This window comes from Miscanthus floridulus, chromosome 2 (assembly GCF_019320115.1).
Source record: "Miscanthus floridulus cultivar M001 chromosome 2, ASM1932011v1, whole genome shotgun sequence".
In the NCBI taxonomy this organism is placed as follows: domain Eukaryota; kingdom Viridiplantae; phylum Streptophyta; class Magnoliopsida; order Poales; family Poaceae; genus Miscanthus; species Miscanthus floridulus.
The window spans coordinates 15,324,555-15,345,634 of record NC_089581.1 but is presented as its reverse complement, the minus strand read 5'-3'; the positions used below and the strand labels follow the sequence as shown (position 1 = coordinate 15,345,634).

Genomic DNA, 21,080 nt, shown 5'->3' with positions numbered 1-21,080 from the left:
TATTTTTGTTCGATAAAAATGATTTTAAACCCTAAGTGATATAACATAACTATCAAATCAACTTTCATTTCCCATTTCTGCCGATCATTTTGAGTTACGGGAATTGATTTACACACTTTATTATAAGCATTAACACATAACATGATGCTCATGACATGTTTTAGTAAATGATTTACAGTATAACACCGAAGGTGTTACAAACACCCCCACTAAAGTTTAGGAGCCATTAAAGTTTAGTGACTTTTAGTTACCAAGGGGTAGCTAAAAGTGACTAAAGTGTACATAGGACAGCTGCTTTAATGATCTTTAGTCACTATAACCAAACAGGGGTCACAGGTCACTAAACTTTAGAGGGATCACTAAACTTTAGGAGACACTAAACTTTAGGGGGTGGAACCAAACAAGCCCTTAGTGCCACATAGAGAATACTCACTATTTAGTTACTCTATCTATCCTGTAATACAGTGCATTCTATTAATTTTAAGGGAAATTAAGAGAGAACATAAAAGAAGCATGTACCCTCTTTTTATTTTCTGTACCCTCATTTTATTTCCTAATCAGACACTATCATCAATATGATTGATGGTGATTGGTTGATAAATAGAAAGTATTTAATACAAAACTAATTTTTGTCCTTAGAATGCATTATGTTTGAGGACATTTTCTAAATGCTAGAATATACTATATTACAGGACGAAGGAAGTACTCTTTAAAATATATAATTATGGAGCATGTAATCAAGTTCCCTAAAAAAAGTTTTAGTTCATCATTAAGTGGAGATAGATAAGGTATAAAGAAGTCTCACAATAACAAATTAACATTAAATTCTTATTAATACCATTCATCATTCTATTATTGTACATGATCGCCTAAATCACCACTCTCAATATTTCTATTGCCATTTTTGTAGAAAATAGTGGTCGTTATACGGTAGTTTCTGCATTGTGAATGTCCTAAAACCCTCGCTTATTACCAACCGTTGTTGCTAGAGCTAATGATGTTTTTTTACAATGTTGCACCTGCCGATGTCTTTCAAGGGCTAAGGTTCTCTTTGAAATACAAGATTTTTACGCAGCTGTGCCGTGGGCACACAGCGAACTATTCTAAAATATGAGATTTTTTATATTTTCAATGTTTTTATAAAAGTGAATAGACTTCCCTATGCGATTACTAAGAATTGAGGCTCATAACAAAGGTTCGTGGCATGCAGTGGCGGACCCAAGATTTTTACATAGGGTATGCGCCGTAAAAAAAATTCTTATACAATTCGGTAAACCATTTACAATTCGATAAAACCATATTATAATTCGGTAAAACGACGTCAAATCTTAATATAAATTGTTCAAATGAAATACAAATACTTCGAAATATAACAATAGGAGACTTACAATATTACTTGTTTATCCGCCGCCTTCTCAATGACATGAATGTCTCCATTATATCATCTTCATTAACTTGGAAGAAAATATCCCGTTCAATAAATGTGACTAGACAATCATCCAAAACAGTATCACCTATCTTATTCATTGATTTTGTTTTCACTATAACCAATGCAGAAAATACCCTTTCAACACTCGCAGTTGCCACTGGTAAAAGCAATATCAATTTGAGAAGCAAGTACACCATATCATACACTTTGTGCCTCTTTGTTTCAACAAGCTTAACTGAGAGATCAACAATGTTGTCTAGACCTTGAAAGCTAGCATCTTGTCGCATGTCATCAATATAATTATCAAGTTGCAATTCAAGTTTTAACAAATCATTGTTGGAGAAGTCCTTAGGATAAAATTCAGTCAATCTACGTACCTTCCATGCATCAAAAGAAGCAAAGGAGTTGGAAGGACTGAAGGCTGACATACAAGAAAGTAGCTCCATATTGATCTCATCAAACCGATTATCAAGCTCTTGACTAATTTGATCAATGATACCAATGTATACTTCTCTTCGGAAATGGTCATCATTTGTTTGGTTTCGGGCACGAGCATATCGTGCTGATTTTCTATAAGGCACATAAGCACCATCCATAGCAGGAACTTCAACACCATGTTTAATACAAAAAGAAGTGACCTTCTGAAGAAAATTATCCCAACCATTAGACATCAACTCTTGCATTCTGCTCTTTGCCACATTAACAAGTGAGATTGCATTAAGAATATCTTGATCCCTTCTCTGCAAGCACTCGGATAACTCATTTGTATATCCAAGAATAACATACATTAAGTGCACAAAGAAAACAAACTCAAATGTTTCAAATGCTCCAAGCACAAAATGTATCTTTGTCCAATCTTCCTTATATGCATTATCAGCACAAGTTCAATGAGCACATCATGAATTGAAGAATATATAGTGATGATGCTACATATAGTTTTGTAATGAGAGCCCCACTGAATGTCACCAGGCCTAGGCAAACCCATCTCTTGATTTAATCCACTCCCTGATTCAAGTTCACCACACTCTAGTGCTTTCTTGACATTCTCAAGCCTAGCATTTCGAAGCATATCATGACGCTTGCAAGAAACCCCAACAATGTTCAACAAGATAGATACTTGATCAAAAAAAGTCTTACAGTCAGTATTTCCTTTGGCAACAGCAACAAGAACTAGTTGGAGTTGATGTGCAAAGCAATTAATATAATAAGTGGAAGGTGATTCTCGCATGATTAAAGTTTTGAGCCCTTTAATATCTCCTTTCATATTGCTAGCCCCATCATAACCTTGACCTCTAATCTGCTGCATACTCAATCCATTACTAACAAGTAAAACTTCAATTGCTTTCTTAAGTGACAAAGAGGTAGTATCATCTACATGAACAACTCCAATAAAGTGCTCACATGGCCTTCCAAGTTTATCAACATAACGCAAGCAAAGAGCTAGTTGTTCTTTATGTGATATATCACTAGACTCATCAGCTAAAATTGCATAGGGCTCATCACCAAGTTCCTCAATTATTTTCTTTCTAGTTTCTATGGCACAACAGTGAATAATTTGCTTTTGTATCTTTGGGCTAGCCAAAGTGCAATTACCTGGTGCATTGTTCAAGACATACTTGTTCACTTCTTCACTATTTCCTGCAAGAAACTTTAAAAGTTCAATGAAGTTGCCTCTTTTGCTAGACTCTTCACTTTCATCATGTCCACGGAATGCCAATCCTTGATGCAAAAGAAACTTGATACATCTAAGTGAATATGTCAATCTTTTCTTGTAAAGACGAAGCTCCTCCTCACTCCACTTGTCAATGTTATAATCAATTGCTACCTTGGGATTCATAAAACCAATGTACCTCTCTTGAGCTGCTTTATGTGCCCTAGAACCATAATGTTTGAGAAGTGTTGTGTTTCCTATATTCCAATTATTCCATCCATCAACAATAAAAGTTTTTGACCCACTGCCCTTCTTGAACAAGTAGCATATGAAGCAAAATGCAGAATCCTTCTTGACACTATATTCAAGCCACTCATAATTATACAAGCATTGTATACTGAATCGACGAGGTACGCCTCCAATGTTTCGGTATGGAAAATCATGTATATAAGGTTTGCAAGCACCTTTAGTAATATATGCTCTACGGATTGTATCTTGATCATTAATAGGATAATCTTCAATGGGCAGCCTTTCACCTGGATCATATGGTAGGCGATTGATGTCATATGCCGGCGGCTTTGATGCGGGCGGTGGCGGTGATGCTAGCGGGGGCGAGGGCAAATGATCTACAATTTCTTCAACTTGTACTCTATCTTCTTCTTGATTATGTTGTTCCACAATATTTTTATCCGGAGGTGGGTCAATAGCAGCCGCCTTCTTTGCTGCTTTCTGAAAAAGGGATCGAATGTCTCCGTTTCTTTTCATAATTCAAGACACAAGAGTTCTGGAAAAAAAAACACTCGCCAATTAGCAAAACTAACGATCGGAAGAAACCTGGAACTGAGGAAGGACGGGGATGGACGGGGAGTATCACCTGAGGAACTGAGGAAGGACTGGCGATCATTCCTGCAGGCGATGGCGGCAGTCCAGGGCTCTAGGCTAGGCGAAGCGACGGGCGATGCCGATTCGCCGATGGCGGCAGTCCAGACTCGATGGGGCGACGGGATCGGCGGTAGTCCAGGCGACGCGCTATCCATCCTGCCTTCGATCGATTTGGAGCTGGGCCGGCCCAGCTGCACCCGCACGGGAGGGAATCTGCTCCGCGTGACCACGTCAGTTGCGAATATGAAGGGCACCGGACGCCGGACGGCTTGTTTTTTTTTAATTTTTTATTTGTATTATGTATGGTTGACGGGTGGCCCATAGGGTGGTCGGTGGACCACCCTGACCACCCACTAGGTCCGCCAATGGTGGCATGTTTGATTCTGCTCCTTCTGTAGTGCTTCTTCAGAAGAGCGCTTGAGGGGAGTGTTTACACCTCCGGCTCCTCAACTAAAACGGCTCTTGCTTCTCTACTATTCATTACAAAAATAACTTCTCCTAGATCCGGTTCCTCCATAGAAAACTCCTACCCGAGACGAAGTCAGAGCCATACCACATAGGCTCTTAGGCAGAGCATCTAAAAGATACCAATGATCTACCATGAATTTGGATTAAATAAAACCCAAAATGTAATAGATTTCCCTAGTACTCCCTTTGTTTTTTTATTACATGTCGCATTAGATGGGTCCTAAGCCAAATATTTTATATCTTTGACAATTGATTTTAATATATAGGTTCATGTTATCAGATTATGTTTTTAGATTCATTACAAGAAATACTTTCATAATATATAATATATATTTATATGTTGTGAAACTATAAAAATGCTTTAAAATGGTTGGTCGGTAATAATGTTTAACTTAGAACAAAGCTAATGGCACGTGTCCTTGGAAACGAGAAGTTAAGATCCCATGCTAATCTCGACCCTTGGCTTCTGGTCCGACGGCAGAGACCCGCCCTGTGCTGCCACCTGCAGAGCGCAGCGTCAGCGTTAGCTTATGGGACTTTCCTTGTGTGCCACACTACGTGTCTCTGAAAAAATTCAGTAGTTTTCAGTGTTACTATTTTAATTTTTTTTGTGGTCTTCATGTCACTTCCGTCAGTTTAGACTCTAACGCCGTTAAACTACAGGTTTGAAAAGACGAAAATGCCCTTAAGTTCAAATATGTTATTAATTTTTTTTTAGCATCTTAACGACTTCAAATGAAAAAACTCAAAACTAGAAAGTTGTAGATCTCGTCGAGATCTATAATTTTCATATAAATTTTATTTTTATTTAATTCCGCAAAAAATATGATTTTTCTAAAATATATTAATCATATCAAATCATATTTTTTGCGGAATTAAATGAAAGTAATTTTTATATAAAAATTATAGATCTCGACGAGATTTACAACTTTCTAGTTTTTAGTTTTTTCATTTAAAGTCGTTAAGATGCTCTAAAAAATTAATAACATATTTGAATTTAAGGATATTTTCGTCTTTTTACACCTGTAATTTGACGATGTTAGAACCTAAACTGATGGAAGTGACATACAGGACATGAAAACCGCTAAATTTTTTCGAAGACACACGGATTACGATCTTTATAATGGCACACACCAAAAGTCTCTTAGCTTATCCCCTTCGCCACGACGCTCCCTATCCACAGCGCCCGCTCGCCCATCAGCGCACGCCGAAGCATGGCGCTCTCCGTCTCCTCCCTCGCCGCCGCCCTCTCCCACCTCTCCCTCCCATCGACCTCCACCTACAAGCTCCACCCGGCCCCGCTCCTGCGACTGCGCTCCACCTCCCGCCGCGCCGCCAGCCTCGCGCTCCGCGCCTCCGCGGCCGAGGCCGCGGAGCTGTCCGAGGCGGACCTGCCCGCGGAGGAGGTGGTGGCCATCGAGGAGGAGGCGGAGGAGGATGCGCTGTCGGGAATCGCGCTGCGGAAGTATGTGAAGCAGCGGCTGCCGGGCGGGTTCGCGGCGCAGCGGATCACCGCCACGGGCCGCCGCAAGACGGCCATCGCCCGCGTCGTGCTCCAGGAGGGCACCGGCAAGGTCTTCATCAACTTCCGCGACGCTAAGGTGCCTGTCAATCCGACAAATGCACGCACTGATTACACCAATGTCGCTCCATTGTGTCGTTTGGACCGCGTTGCAATCTGTAGTACTATCCCTGCAAATCTGCAATTGGAACACCTTAGAATTTCAGGAGACGAACTAAACCGTTGTGGTCAAAATCGTGCAGCACAAATCATTGTTACTGATATCTGCCAATGTGCTTATTACGTACATCTTATAGTAGAACAAAGACACTGAAGCTTCGATGCCTGGCGGTAAAGACGTCTGAAAGAAATGTGGAAGAAGTAAAATGGCGATAACATCAAATGGAAAGCTTCAAGTTAAAAATGAAGTAACTGGCAAGCTGAAGTAATAAACTTTTACAAACCAAAATTTTCGCGAGAATGACAAAGTGGTTAGCGTATATGTAGTTTTACTTCAAATTTTGGATCATTTTACAAGGTTAGTGTCAAAGTTTAGATATAAAATCTATCTTGGCAGCAGCTATGTGGCTCTTTGCATTATCTTTGTTGGTTTTGTCAACTTCAAAAGCAGGAGGCACTGAGGCAGCTGTCATTGGCCTGCTGGTCTGTGTGGTTGTTATTTCTAGTTTGCCTGCGAGGTGCAGGCATTGGTCTTTGCTGAAAGTGTTTGAATTCCATTTGTCAGTTGCTTGAGGAAGAAAATATTCGAGTCCATCGTGGTCTGAACTGTGGACACAAAATTTGTACAAATTCAGTGCTGTCTATCTGATCTGTGATCCTTTCCATGAAGGACCCATCACAGATCTTTTTCTGTTTCAGAAAGCAGTTGCATTGCAGTCATGATATTATCTGCAATTTGGATAGATAATGCAAACTATGGTGTCAGTTTATAAACTTCGTAAATGCCTGAAGGATTGCATACCACCGAGGCACCAACCTAGAGGTTCATTTCTAGCCACTTTCTCATCAGGCTTGTTTGCACAAGTATTAGTATACAACACAACACACCTATTAATTAATGTGAACTGAAAACACAACTTCAATCAAGACAACTGATCTAGTTGAAGGTGTTTATTTGATCAACTGTGCTTGCTGATTTTTTTCGAAACATGCAGGAGTATCTGCAGGGAAATCCAATGTGGATGGAGTACTGCAAGGTACCCTTGATGACTCTAGGGTTTGAGAACAACTATGATGTCTTTGTGAAAGTACATGGGGGTGGTCTCTCAGGCCAGGCCCAGGCAATTTGCCTTGGCGTTGCCCGTGCGTTGTTGAAGATCAGCAATGCTAACAGAGTTCCTCTGAAGTCAGAAGGTTTGCTGACAAGGGACACCCGTATTGTTGAAAGGAAGAAGGCTGGTCTCAAGAAGGCACGCAAGCGGCCCCAGTTCTCAAAGCGTTGAGGATGTTCACTCGTTGCAGTTTTTGTATTGCCACTTCCACAGAGGTCTTTCTTTTTTTTTTCTGTCAACTGCTGTGCAAATTCTTTAATGGATATATCTATAGTATTCTTTTCCTGAAGCAAATTTCTTGAGGTTGCTCACCAACTCTGTTGGTCAAGTATATTCTGCATTGGGCGAACTTGTAATCAGCAGACTAGTAAGAATAAAGTGCTCCTTAAAAAAAGGATGTTAACTCGATTTGCCCAAAACACCAGGTTAACATTCTTTACTTCTTTAGTATGAAAAAATAGTGTCCCAATACCTGTATAAACTTTCTCCCGTGAAAATGGCAGATTTTTTTAGATGAAGAATGGAAGCCGGTGAATCATGATCTGCTCGTTTTTAGCACTCCTGGTTTCACACAAGTAAAACACAGGGAAAAAAACTGCTCATGATGGGCATAAGAGTGCCAACACAGAAAAACACTGCGTGGGCCAAGGCATACCATCCGGAACGGCGCAGCCCAACCCAACTCAACCCAAAAGCATGCCATCCGGAATGCCGCAGCCCAACCCAACCCAAAGCACCTTGGAGACCAGTGAAGGCAACCGGCCCTCCCCCTCCATGCCCACTCCCCACAGCTCCGGGCTCCGGTCATGCCGTCGTCGTCGTCGCTGATCCAAGGCATCTCCATCTCCGTCTCCGACGACGACGAGGCCACCGGTAAGGTGCGCGTCCGCGTCCGCCGAAAGCGCTCCCGCGGCCCCGTCTCCGCTTCGGCGCGCCGCCGCCGCATCCTCTTCCGCGCCGCGCAGCTGGGCGTGCCGCTCCTCCTCGCCGCCCTCGCCGTATCCCTCCTCCTCTACGAGTCCTACCGCCTCACGCCTTCCCGCTCCTCCACACTGCCTCCGCCGTCCTTCGCGGACATCAGTCGCCTCTCCCGCAACGCCCTCGCCGCTGATGGCGCCAGGAAGTGTAAGCCCACACTCGATTCTTAAACCCTTATAATTCCTGTCGATAGGACCGCGTCTTAATATAATTATTGGTTTGGTACTTTTAATTCGGGAATGCGTAGTGTGACTATTATTTTTTTTAGAAGAAATAGTGTGACTGTATTATAATGCTGTGCTCAGTTCGTTCAGTTGTCTGTTTACAGTAAAGTGTTTTTTTATTAGAATAAGAATACAAATGTAGACCTGCTTAGTTCCATTGTTAGTTTTATATATGTTGAGGTATTCTCTTTATTCTTGGTGGTGTGCTTGATACTATCTGATTTATTGTTACTTCTAGTCGTTATCGCGTAATATGCACCTGTGATCTGTAAATGTAATATTGCTACATTGAAGGGTTGGGCACAAACAATCTCAGATTTGTTTCCTCTTCGGGTTATGTATAAAACCTAGAACAGCTGTGAATAATGCCGATTGGCTAAAGTAGTCTGGAGAGGGATTTACAATACTGTACTATTTCGACCTAGACTAGCAAAAACTGAAGCTAAACTGTTCTACTCATTCTGGTTTCTTATGGTTATAGCAAAGTTTCCTTTACTTTTCTCTTGTTTTCCTTCTTTGCACTTGTAGAATCTCACGATACAACAACTAAGACATGTATTGTACTCTGCTTATAATTAAAACATTGTTGCATTTACAGCATGCCTGAAGTTTCTTGATCCTGAGAAGCTTCAAAATCTGGAGCTTCCAGAAATTCCTGAAACAAATTTGTCAATCAAGGAAGTTGTGTACAGATCAAGTCTGCCTCATATCGACAATGATACACCATCACATACAGAGAATTCACGGTTGAACTCGTTCACAGGATACCAGACACTCACTGAACGAGAAGAAAGCTTCAAGGTTAACTTTTTTAGCATTTAAATTTCAGTGAGTTTTTGGATATCGCCTCAGATGTTCTAGTTACTCAGAAACTTCAAGCTGTTTTAGTTGCAATTAAACCCTGATATGCAATTGGTTCCATTTTACAACCTTTAGATATCAGGTGGTACATCTTCCTCCGTCCCAAATTTATAAGACGTTTTGGCATTTCTAGATTCATAGCTTTTACTATGTGTCTAGACATAACATGTATCTAGATACGTAGCAAAAGCTATGAATCTAGAAATGCCAAAACGTCTTATAATTTGGAAAGGATGGAGTATCTCCCTATTCCCATTTGGCAACTACTCACCAAGTAGATATCGCATTTTCTACCACTCACACCAAGTAGATATCGCATTGTCTACAATGGGCTCTGGTGTTCTGCAGGGGCTTCAAAGCTCCAGGAGCTCATGCCCAGGTTGCTGGCCATTGGTTTTTAGGCCTGTAGTCGCTGTCGTTTTTTTTCTAGTAGCCTGTGGTGCGCCTGTAGCATATTTTCTGGGGTGTTGGTGTGAGTAGTGTTCTTGTACTCGAGTTTGGGTCCTTCTGGACTCGTGTACATATTTTTCTACCTTAATGAAATGACGCACAACTCTCCTGCGTGGTTCGAGAAAAAAATATCTTAATTATAATGGTTTAATACATGCCACTCCTATGGTATTGTGACTGAATGTTACAGATGAAGAAAAGTGTGACAGTGCACTGTGGCTTCTATAATGAAAATGGAGGGTTCAGAGTTTCTGATGTTGACAAAGAATACATGAGATCCTGTGAAGTAGTTGTTGCAACTTGTGCATTTGGTGGAGGTGACGACCTTCACCAGCCTATAGGGATGACCGAAAACTCCATCAGAAAGGTCTCTTGTCAATCTTGTGTTGGAGGTTATTATCTTCAGCTTTTTTCCTGTTTGTTGACAGATGCTTGTGATTTTTTTCTAGGTTTGCTATGTAGCTTTCTGGGATGAAGTCACTCGTGCAGCTCAAGAGGAGGAAGGACACAAGATCGGTGAAGACCTCATGATTGGCCTATGGCGGATCATTCTTGTTAGCGATCTTCCTTTCTCAGATCAACGATTGAATGGGAAAATTCCCAAGGTATGGAAATTTTCATTGGCTTTTGGTGTAGAGAAAAATAATGCAGTGTACTAATGTTCTGTTTTTGGTCTTTGCCCTCTGGTATTCCTGAACAAGAGAATATCAGCACACATATTAGTATCAGTGTTTCTATACTGCTGCATACTATCGCAGTGTAGATTATCAATTTTTAATTACTGACTCTGTTTTTGGTGAATGTTCCTCTTCAGCTGATAAGCCATCGCCTTTTCCCCATGGCGCGGTACTCAATTTGGGTGGATTCAAAATGTCAGTTCCGGAGAGACCCATTGGGAGTCCTTGAAGCCCTTCTGTGGCGTTCAAACTCTTCTTTAGCGTTATCTGAACATGGAGCTCGGAGTAGCCTGTACGACGAGGCAAAAGCAATTGTTAAGAAACACAAAGCAACTTCAGAAGAAGTTGAAGCGCAGTTGGATCAGTACCGACAAGATGGCATCCCTGATGAGAAAAGATTCAATGGAAAGAAAGGTTCATTTCTAATCTCAACATGCATACCGTTGTTTGCATCTGAAACTTTTTTTTATGTCTCAACATGCATATTTTGGTTTACATGTCGACATTACTTCTTGTCTGTTTTTTTGTGAAGCATTACTCAGAACCTGATTTCATCATTTTTTCGCTTTATATAAGTAGCCCCTGTAAGAACCATGGTAGCATTAACAGTTTACACCTGTGGACAGGAACTTGGGATGCTGAATCTCAAAAGCACTTTAGTAATAAATAGAATAACATCCAATACTGTGGGCGACCATGCTTGGTGTTCATGAAACAAACGTGTAGTACAAGTGTACAACTGCTTAGCTGTAGTTGTGCAAAAGGCACAAGTAATAAAGTTGGGCCAGTTGCATGCGTTTAGCATAAAAGCAAAGGTCCTTTTCTGCCCCTGAACCAGTGATACAGAGCAAAGGGCCTCACACGCATTCCAGCCCCATCGCCCATTCGCCCGCCCTAGCCCCACTTGTGGGCTTGGTAGAACGGGAACCACTGCAAAAGTGAAACCAACATAATGTTTCGCTTCAGAATTGAGGATTTCAGTTCATGCATATGCATATCCTTTCCCAGTGGTGGTCCTCGACGACCTGTTCATAGCAATGACCAATCCAATTTATTTTTGCCTTTTATTACAGCTCTGGCAGAAGCTTCAGTGATCGTGAGGGATCACGCCCCGCTGACCAACCTCTTCATGTGCACCTGGTTCAACGAGGTGGTCAGGTTCACGTCCCGGGATCAGCTGAGCTTTCCCTACGTGCTGAGGCGCCTGAGGCCGCCCGGCGTGCACCTGTTCCCCGTCTGCGCGCGCAAGGACCTGGTGAACAGCTTCGGGCACAGGCGCAAGGTGAAGCCGCTCGTCAAGGAGGCAACGTGAGCCCCTTCTGGAGTTGGGCCCTTTTGGGTGTCGTCTGGTCTTTAGATCAGCCTGCCTGATTACTAGTAGCCTCTCTTCTTTCTTCCATCCAGTTCATAATAAGAAGGATCCTGACGTAGTGAAATTACAGTCAGACAGTAGTCACCGAAGGAGTGCAGCGTACTAGAGGGTAGGGTTAGCCTGGTAGGGAAGATGTACTAGCTGACGACGAGGTGTTGTCGACGTTGCTGCAGCCGAAGATGGCCTGTGCAGCTGTGGTGTACCGTTCCTCCTCGTGAAAATGGAAGAATTCGTTTCCCAGGTTAAGGCCGTTAATCCTGAATGCTTGCTCCCAGGTTAAGGCCGTTAATTAACCCAGATGCTTGCAGAGCATGGGAGCGTACTGTAATCATAAAGACCAGATAACTGAGCTGCCGGGGAATGTGATTGAGATTGATCGATTCTCTCGTTCTCAGGGCTCACTTAAATGTGCATTTGGGCCCTGTTTAATTCAGCTAAGCCCTTGTTTAGTTCTACCCCAACTTCCAAAAAGTTGCTACCGTACCTGTCACATCGAATGTCTGCGGCCCGTGCATGGAGGATTAAATGTAGACGAAAAGAAAAATTAATTGCACAGTTTGATGGGAAATTGCGAGACGAACGTTTTGAGCCTAATTAGTCCATGTTTGAACACTATTTGCCAAATAAAAACAAACGTGCTACGGTAGCCCTAAAATCCAAATTCCTGGAACTAAGGGTGTGTTTAGATCCAAAAATTTTTGGGTTTTGGGCACTGTAGCACTTTTCGTTTTTATTTGGTAATTAGTGTCTAATTATGGACTAATTAGGTTCAAAAGTTTCGTCTCGCGATTTCTCATCCAACTGTGCAATTAGTTTTTTTTCGTCTACATTTAGTACTCCATGCATGTGCCGCAAGATTTGATGTGACGGGTACTATGCAAAATTTTTTGGGAACTAAACGGGGCCTAAACAAGGGCTAAAATCCAAATTTCGGCACTATGCAAAAAGAAGATTTCCTGTCACATCAAACTTGCGGTACATGCATGGAGTACTAAATGTTGACCAAATCAAAAACTAATTGCACAGTTTGGTTGTACTTTACGAGACGAACGTTTTGAGCCTAATTAGTCAATGTTTAGACAATTATTATCAAATAAAAACGAAAATCTACTGTAGCCGACGCCGATCATCCTATGCCGACGCCGACGCCGTCAGCCCGTGAAATCAAACTTTCGTGTGCGTGTATTCCTGTCCTGTTCTCCCATTACTCCTATCATCCTATGCCGACGCCGACGCCGTCAGCCCGTGAAACCGAGGTCTGCCTCGCCTCGCCGTGCATTCACTCCGACTCCCGCTGGCATTAACCCGCGCTCGGCCTGGAGGGAGGCGCCGAGGACGACGGTTGGTAGCCATGAATGCCTGTGTGGCAAGGCTGAAACCACTGCAGGGATAGAGAGAGCTTCTTGCGGTGCCGACATTTTTGTTGTGTTGCGGAGCGGGGGCAACGAACGACACTTCTCGTCAGCTGCCGGCGCGCAGAAAGTGCCGGGAAATGTTGCTCGTCGTCATGCACAGGGAGGAAACTCGGGGAAAAGGATGGGGACGTGAGGTGTAGTCAGGGGGGGATCGCTATCGTCGCGAGCTCGGGGGACCAGGACGCACGTGAATGAATACACACTCCTCCATTCCATCACAAAACTGATTGCACGACAGTCGACAGCAGGAGCAGCAACAGTGGTTAGTGCGTTTGACATCATGACGATCTACTTTCTACTAGTAGCATGCACTAGTATCGCAAGGCAGCCGGCTCAAGGGAGGAGCTGCGCAGGCACACGCTCGTAGACGTAGCCCTTGTTTAGTTCCATGAATTTGGATGTTGGGGCTACCGTAGCATGTTCGTTTTTATTTGGTAAATAGTGTTTAAACATAGACTAATTAGGTTCAAAACGTTCGTCTCGTAATTTCCCACCAAACTGTGCAATTAGTTTTTCTTTTCGTCTACATTTAATGCTCCATACACGGGCCGCAAACATTCGATGTGACAGATACTGTAGCAACTTTTTGGAAGTTTAGGTGAAACTAAATAAGGGCGTAGTCGTGGTTGTACCCGTAACTGCAGCCGCCGAATCCAATGCCAAGAAAGTTCTCTCGAACCGTGCCGAGTGGCGAGTGTGGCAATGCCGCGAATCCAAGGCTTGTTTTTGAGGATCCGAAGTCCACGCGCACGCGTGCGAACACGTAGCAGCACCCAGCGCGCACGTACGTAGGAATCGAGCTAGATTTTGTCCACGGAACGCCCCGTCTCTCCGGCGCAAAGGCGGCTGGAACCCGGGGCCGTCGTACGTATCCCTCTTTCTTTTTTTTGAAACTACACGTATCCGCCTTTGGCTTTGCCCTCACTCATCTGCTAGCTTTAGACGCACTGCAGCAGTACGTGGAGTATATCTCGGTATCAGCAGTAGAATCTTGACGGGGAGGCCTTTCGTTTTACGCTTCCTTTTTGGCCTTTTCTCACCTGGACTTTTTCTTTCTCCCTTTCATCTCTTCCCTCAACGCTTCTCCTACTTTCATCGCTGACACCACCCCCGTGCTAAAGAACACCTAGCCGCACGTAGCAGTAGCACTGGACGGTTAGGCTGTCCGCACCGCGGCCGGTAACCAGGCCTGCAAACGGCGCGCAGCGCCTCTATCGCGCGCAGCGCGCGCCTGCATGCGGCACGCAACGGTAGCGGCCCGCCGCGCTGCCGGCCGCTATGCGTCTCCCGAGGTGCCTGCGCGAGAGAGAAAGAGAGCAGGGGAGAGAGAGAAAGGTGATAGAGAGAAATAAAATATGGAATAGTGGGTATAGAGTATGGGATAGAGGTAATACGAGTGCAGAAGAAATGAGTATAGAGTAGAGAATCTCGATGACTAAGATAGAATATTTCTTTTTAGAGATGGAAATAAAGATCGACGAGTGCGGATAGCCTTACCGGGTGGCGTCACTTGAACGTGATTCCCGGTCGGTGCGGGAGAGATGCTCTCGCAACAAAACAGACATATAGAGGTGTTAGTACTAGTATCACTGGTTGACTACAGCTGCTTTAGTGAAGAAGTGAAAGCTTTTGGTCGCTTTAAGATTATTAAAGCAAGCGGTGCTTGTGTTGTGTTGGTAATTGTGACGGGATTGGAGCTTTCCTGTCAACGCTGTGGTTTTCTGCGTCGGATGGATATTCTTCTCCTGCCTGGTGGCTGCCATGTCGTTTCTGTAGTTTTACCAGCTTCTCGTAATGTACTACTGGTAGCTTAGAGTTGAGGGCGCGTTTAGATGCAGCACTTTCGTTTGTATTTGGGAATTAGTGTCTAATTATGGACTAATTAGGTTTGAAAGTTTCGTCTCGTGATTTATCACTCAACTATGCAATTAGTTTTTTTTCGTCTACATTTAGTACTCCATGCATGTGCCGCAAGATTTGATATGATGGATACTGCACAAAAAAATTTGGGAACTAAACAGGCCCTCAATGTTGAGCACCAAATCCGGCGAACTCCGTGATAGTATGATGGTTTCGTTGACCTGAACCGATCCCTTGTAGCGCCTGCAAGGCTGCATGCATCTCAAGTCTGAGTGTCTGACAAGGCAATCATCAAAGAATGCAAGAATATTACAGTGGTAAGCAGGTGGATAATCCAGTAGTCAATACACTACTCCACTACGCTCACGCTACAGTGTTGGGTGTGGTGAATGGTGATCAATCATCATCGCTCGTGGACCTGTGGACTGTGGATGCTTTGCTAGTTTGCTTGCTATGCTGCGCAAGCACATCGGATTCGCTTTTCTTTTGATCTCGCAATAAAGAGCGCAAGCGCGGCAAGGGGCTCGCAGGCCCAGACGACGGGCAGCAAAGCAAAGCCACAGCGGCCGGGAACTTGGGGTTGCCGACTTGGCGAGGCACCAGGTTCGGTCCGACGACTGAGTCGAATCTTTGACTCTCTGACCGGGGACGCTCAGCTGTTCTCCGGGCTAATAGGCCCTCGTCGCGCAGCGTTATGAATAGAAGGTGAGGGTTGAGGCTCGAGATACGAGATTCACCGTAGCTGCCAGCGCCCCACCGACGTCCTAACCCTAGTCCGATCGAGAGGGCGCGCTGTGAGCGACGGGAAGCGCCACCGCTTTCGCTGCCGTCACTGGATCGCGCCTTCACTGCACAGCTACCTCTACTCCGACACTCGAGGCCACGTCGCTGCGGCACCATGGCCGCAACTACGCTTTGGGAGGTACATCGACAAGTTCTTTGTCTAAGTTAAGTTTCACCCACTAGATCTATACATATAGGTCCTATAAATTCTATCGATAGATGGCCGTGACTGCATTTTGGAAGAGCCAGGTTGGTGCGCGGATCTATTTTGGGATAGTCTAAGTTTTAGCATTTAGAAGAAGATGAATTGGAACGAACAAATCCAGTCAAGTTAAACCCTAACCCTAACCCTAATCCTAACCCTAGAAGACGGGCGGAGAGGACAGGGCTTACCTATCGCAGTTGTCACCGTCGGCCTTGCTCCGACATTGTGCGGGAAGAGCACCCGAATCGTCGACGCCGGTCGGTCAAGCCACCACGCGGCCTCCGCATCGGGCTCGGGAGTCAAGGGCGTCGCCACAAGGCCGCTTGGCGGCGGCGCGCTCAGCCTCGGGCGAGCGCGTGCGCCAGCGAGGGGCCCCGCGGCGCCGCCGCCACGCCTATCCGATCACCATGAGCAGTCGTATCTGTTCCCCTAGATCTACTCGCCATGGCTACGGGGCTAGAATAGAAGAGAAGGGGAGCGAGAAAGAAGAAAGAGGAAGGGTAGCCGAAACTGCTCCGACGGCGCTTTTCTTCACCGGCGCCGACGGCCAACGTGATCGCCGCCGCTGTCGCCTCTACGGCAAAGAGAGAGGAGGAAAGGGTGAAAATGAGTTTAGGGATCGGGGGAGGAGGTAGGCGCCGGGGTTTTGTTCCTCCGAGTCTGGCGCACGACCGTTGGATCATGATCGACGACTCGCAGAGCTCGGACCGAATATTGCCCAGGCGGGAGAGAAGAATTCCGGCCCAGGCCCAGGTTGCGGCCTGGGACGCGGAAACGCGCAGCGCGCGTATAGGCCATGGGCCGGTTTCCAGTATGGCAGCTGTAACACCCAAAAAATTCAGTCTTTTGAAATAAGAAAATTTGATTTAATTATGTTATTATGTGAGCATTGAAATATAGGAAAGAAATATTTTTTTTGTGAAAATAAAATCGAATATAAGGTTAGTAACATGTTGATACATTCATGCTGCTGCACATTGGTTTTTGTAATGATTAGATTTGACTAAAGTTTGAATTGAATTCAAATTCAACTTGAAAATGAAATTGGAAAATGTATTTGAAAAAAAAGAAAAGGAATTCCTTTCCCTCCCTTCCTCAGTTTCGGCCCGCAGGCCCTTTCTTCCCCGCGGCCCGCTCGCTCTTCCCCCTCTTACTTTCTTGGGCCGGCCCAGCCGAGCCGAGCTGTTTCTTCCGCTGCAGCCCAGCATCGCCAGCAACTGCCGCCCACGCCCTGGCTCATGCGGCCCAGCAACGCGCTGACCCAGCACTGCGCGCCTAACCGTTGCCGCGCGCCCTACGCTGCCCTCAGCCGCTGCCATCCCGGCCCCGCCCGTTAGAGCCGCCCCCAACCTCCCGCTCGCCCAGCGCCCGGTCCAACGGGTCAAGCCGCAACCGCCGCTCCACTTCGCGTCGTGGGCGCATCCTCCCGAGCCCCCGGCCTCTACAAAACAGCGTCGAGCCCTTCCCCGCTCCCTCTGCTGTCTCCTTTCTCCCTCTCGCGTTGCCCGTGCCCGAGGTAACCATCGCACCGCAGCGTCGGGTTTCGCCGTCCGCCTCACCGCGCGGACAGCCGTCCCCGAGCCGCGTTCATCCCCGATTGAAGTCACGGTGAGCTTCACCTTGTTCCCCCCTCTCTCTCTCTCGGTGTTTTCAATTTGATGAACCGTGGCCTCTAGGGCATTAGACAAGTACGCCATGGAGCTTCTTGCCGCCGGCTATGGCTGCCACCGCGCCTAACGCGTCCACCAGCCCCATTCTCGACCTGGCCGAGGTCTCCTTCACCCCCTCTATCCCCCGGTGTTCTCGGATGCGCAAACCGAGGCTTCTAGGCCTCGTTTCCCGTGCAGCAGCGAGGTTCTTGCCGTCGGCCATGGCAGCACCGCCGTCGAGCCACTGTTCCGACCGGCACCTCCCTCTCTCTCTCTTCCCTTCTCCAATCCAAGCCGTTCATCTCTAGATCTGCGGCCAGGATTAGAAGATACCCCTTCGCGGGTAGATTTACTAAAGAGCCCTCCTAGGTTCACCTAATTGAACCCGCCATCCCTAGCGCAGTTCCAGAGTACGCTTTCTCGTTTTGAAAACGTAAAGTACGCTATTTTAGTCCAAAATACGTTTTCAATATTTACATAAATGCCACTAGATTTCTTTTGCTCATAAAAATTTCGTTTTAGCTCCGAATTAACCCGTTCAAATTGCGTTAGCTTCGTAATTTCATAATCTATGTGTTAGTACCACTGTTAATCAATTTTGCAACTTTTAAATTTCATGGTTAGGTTTAATTAAATAAAGTGCTATAGGAAACCCCGTTTAATTCATAACTTTCGCGTTTTAGCTTCGATTTTCGTGAACTTCGCGTTGACGTGATTGTAGCGAGACGTAGATTATTTCTATAAACATTTTATCTTGTTTTCTATACTATTGGTGTACTATTCTAACTATAGGATTGTTTGCTTTGCATGAATGCCTATGGAATGTTGTATGTTGCCGTGTTGGTCGTGTTCAGACGGTGAGGAGAACGTTGGAGATCAAGAGTTCTTCGACGACCAGCAGGACCAGCAAGAGTTTGTGAACCAAGACAAGTATAGCATGGGCCTACCTTGATGTCCTATTCACTTTAATCATTTACTCATGTGGATGTGTCTAACTTTGATAACCATAAGGACATTCTAGTCATTTGATGACATGTTCCCTTGACTCATATGGGTTAATTGCATATGGGTAGATTGCTAGTGCTCTAACTAAACATGATCTATACGATGGTTAATGGTTCTATGGAACTAAAAGTATAACATGACTTATAACAACTGATCCATAGGGCGAAGGTGCAAATGACTTTTGATCATGTTGCTCCCGGCCCTCCATAAGGACTTATTTGTCGGCAAAAGCTGGGACTGACAGTGCAACCGTGAGAGTCATATGGCTCTAACTTTAGCTCAGTAATATGACCTTTCTAGCTGGTTAGAGGTTACCTTTATGGCACAAAAAGGGCTTGCCACGTTGGGTATAGGACTGCCTCTGTTCCTATGTGTATAGCCGCGATGGATATGTGCCATAGGAAAGGGGTGTTCCTACATCTGCCTGCCGAGGAAACCTAGCGGCCCTAACTTGTTAGAGAAACCTATGAAATGGCTTCATAGTGTACCCTACCTGCTCATCTTGGCAGTGACATGGGAGTAATTAACCCGGGCATATGGGAATCACGACTCGCGGTGAATGTGCACCACCTCTGTAGAGGGTTACAAACTGTTATAACAGCCGTGCTCACGGTCACGAGCGGCCCGAGAAACTCACAGAATAATTGGTTACTCATTGTGGTTCATTTATGATGGTATACGATGATAATATGATGCAAATGATTTTGATATCTGATTATGTGGGTATAAATGGGAGTGTCGGTGTTTTGGACCGGGGGTCCTCAACCAACTAGTAAATTTGTACTGTGTGTTCCTGATCCCGGATGGTGATGCAAAGAGACACAAGGCTTATACTGGTTCAGGCAATTGGTGCCCTACATCCAGTCTGAGAGATCGATCTTGTATTACTTGCACTGAAGTGCTTGTAGTAGGGGGTTACAAGCTGGGTGAGAGAGAGAGCTAGTCCCAGGTCTCGGTGTGGAGTGAAGCGGGCTGCTTGAGACGTTGCTCTCAGGCGGTGGGGGAGTATACGTGTTACAGGGTGTTGTTTTTGTGTGTGCTTGTGTTCTCCCTTTCAGAAATGGCCCAAGTCCTTTCCTTTTATAGTTGAAGGGAGGACAAGGGTAGTACGTGCGCTAACTATACGGCATCGTGGGAACGGAGGCGGCGTGTCCGAGCCCTATAGCCTATTCCTATGGCGGCGTGGTCGTCGGAGTGGTTCGTCCTTGAAGCGCTGGGGCGACGTGCTGGTCACATCCGATCCTGTGCGTCATGGGAGCTCCAGGGCTGCCTTGAAGCGGGCGCGGCGGTCAGCGTGCGGGTCGCTGTGGGTTGACTACGCGCGAGGTCAAGGCTCGGTTGGTGCCAAGGCTGAACCGTGGTGGGGGTCTCGATAGACGTGAATCTCGAGATGGCCAAGGCCCTGACGAAGAGTGCTGAGGCTCGGAGGGAGCGGTCGATCTAGTACGCTGGTTCGGAGGCGATGATGACCAGGGCCAGACTTCCCATGCCGCGTTGTCTTCGGGGCGGGTGTTACGGGGCATAGCGTAGCGCCGGTGCTGATCGTGGGCACAGCGCCAAAACACAGTGGTCGGTAATCCCCGCCGCGCCTTGTCTTAGCCGGTATGGTGTTGATGCGACTCCTTGTCCCGTCGGCCACTCCGTGGTGTCGAGCCGTCGTCCGGCTGAGATTGCGGGAGTGGTTGACACATTAATAGGACGTGACATGCTGTCGGGAAGACTGGTCGAGGCAAGAGTGATGGGTTATTGACAAGCCAGCCTCGAGCAATACGGAGAATAGCTGTCTCATTCGAGGCTGTACGCACGGGGACTTGGGCGAGACGGAGATTGGGCTCCTTGCCGAGGCCTCCTGCGAGAGGCCTCGCATGAGGCGGAGATTTCGTCAGGGCATCGAGACCTCTCGTGCGAGGCCTAAGGCGAGGCGGAGAGCTGGTGGGCTCAGACGGGGCTGGTGGTGAACCCATGGCTTACCTTCTGGCTTCGCTATTGATGGGATTTAAGTGACTCTTTTGGTGTACGCTCGGGGTACCCCATTTTATGGTACCCAACAGTAGCCCCCGAGCCTTAGGGGGAGTGGGAGCACTCTTCCTGAGGGTTTGTCGAGACTTGGCTTACAGCCGCTCCTGTAGGGATTGTGTTTTGTTTCTTGAGGTTTCGGTGGGTGCGCGCGAGCGCACCCACCGGGTGTAGCCCCCGAGGCCCTGGAGGAGTGGATTTACTCCTCTAGGGGATTTTTTCGTGTTTTGAGTGAGGAGTTTTTATCGTATTTGCCGAGCCCACAAGTGCGAGTTCGGGTCGCGGGGTTTCGGCAAGGTCGCAGGGATAGCCCCCGAGCCTCTGCACGAAGCAAGAGGGCGATCAGGGGTACCCCTGACTTT

General features: G+C 45.9%; 3 protein-coding genes across 3 annotated transcripts; 2 read left to right on the top strand and 1 right to left on the bottom strand.

Moving 5' to 3' along the window:
• Positions 1-1,392: 1,392 nt before the first annotated feature.
• Positions 1,393-3,984, bottom strand: LOC136536136 (uncharacterized). Its single transcript, XM_066528530.1, has 5 exons — positions 3,955-3,984; positions 3,023-3,809; positions 2,714-2,800; positions 2,411-2,599; positions 1,393-2,285 (listed from the first exon to the last, which is right to left on the bottom strand). The coding sequence occupies exons 1-5, from the start codon at positions 3,982-3,984 to the stop codon at positions 1,393-1,395; spliced, it is 1,986 nt and encodes a 661-aa protein (XP_066384627.1).
• Positions 3,985-5,600: 1,616 nt separating this feature from the next.
• On the top strand, positions 5,601-7,621 carry LOC136538022 (small ribosomal subunit protein uS9c-like). Its single transcript, XM_066530006.1, has 2 exons — positions 5,601-6,031; positions 7,107-7,621. Exons 1-2 carry the CDS (start codon positions 5,645-5,647, stop codon positions 7,392-7,394), a joined length of 675 nt encoding a protein of 224 aa, XP_066386103.1. The 5' UTR covers positions 5,601-5,644; the 3' UTR covers positions 7,395-7,621.
• Positions 7,622-7,833: 212 nt separating this feature from the next.
• LOC136538021 (probable hexosyltransferase MUCI70) lies at positions 7,834-12,204 on the top strand. Its single transcript, XM_066530005.1, has 6 exons — positions 7,834-8,348; positions 9,024-9,226; positions 9,927-10,103; positions 10,186-10,341; positions 10,551-10,827; positions 11,487-12,204. Exons 1-6 carry the CDS (start codon positions 8,030-8,032, stop codon positions 11,723-11,725), a joined length of 1,371 nt encoding a protein of 456 aa, XP_066386102.1. The 5' UTR covers positions 7,834-8,029; the 3' UTR covers positions 11,726-12,204.
• Positions 12,205-21,080: the final 8,876 nt, after the last annotated feature.

Bases quoted from the DNA above. Each gene is read 5' to 3' on its own strand.
- LOC136536136 (XM_066528530.1), bottom strand. From the start codon at position 3,984: ATGATCGCCAGTCCTTCCTCAGTTCCTCAG. The intron at 3,810-3,954 runs GTGATACTCCCC...TCCCTTTTTCAG, and splicing joins GTCCTTCCTCAGTTCCTCAG to AAAGCAGCAAAGAAGGCGGC. The intron at 2,286-2,410 runs GTTTGCCTAGGC...CATATAAGGAAG, and splicing joins TGGATTAAATCAAGAGATGG to ATTGGACAAAGATACATTTT.
- LOC136538022 (XM_066530006.1), top strand. From the start codon at position 5,645: ATGGCGCTCTCCGTCTCCTCCCTCGCCGCCGCCCTCTCCCACCTCTCC. The intron at 6,032-7,106 runs GTGCCTGTCAAT...CGAAACATGCAG, and splicing joins TCAACTTCCGCGACGCTAAG to GAGTATCTGCAGGGAAATCC.
- LOC136538021 (XM_066530005.1), top strand. From the start codon at position 8,030: ATGCCGTCGTCGTCGTCGCTGATCCAAGGCATCTCCATCTCCGTCTCC. The intron at 10,104-10,185 runs GTCTCTTGTCAA...ATTTTTTTCTAG, and splicing joins CCGAAAACTCCATCAGAAAG to GTTTGCTATGTAGCTTTCTG. The intron at 10,828-11,486 runs GTTCATTTCTAA...CTTTTATTACAG, and splicing joins AAGATTCAATGGAAAGAAAG to CTCTGGCAGAAGCTTCAGTG.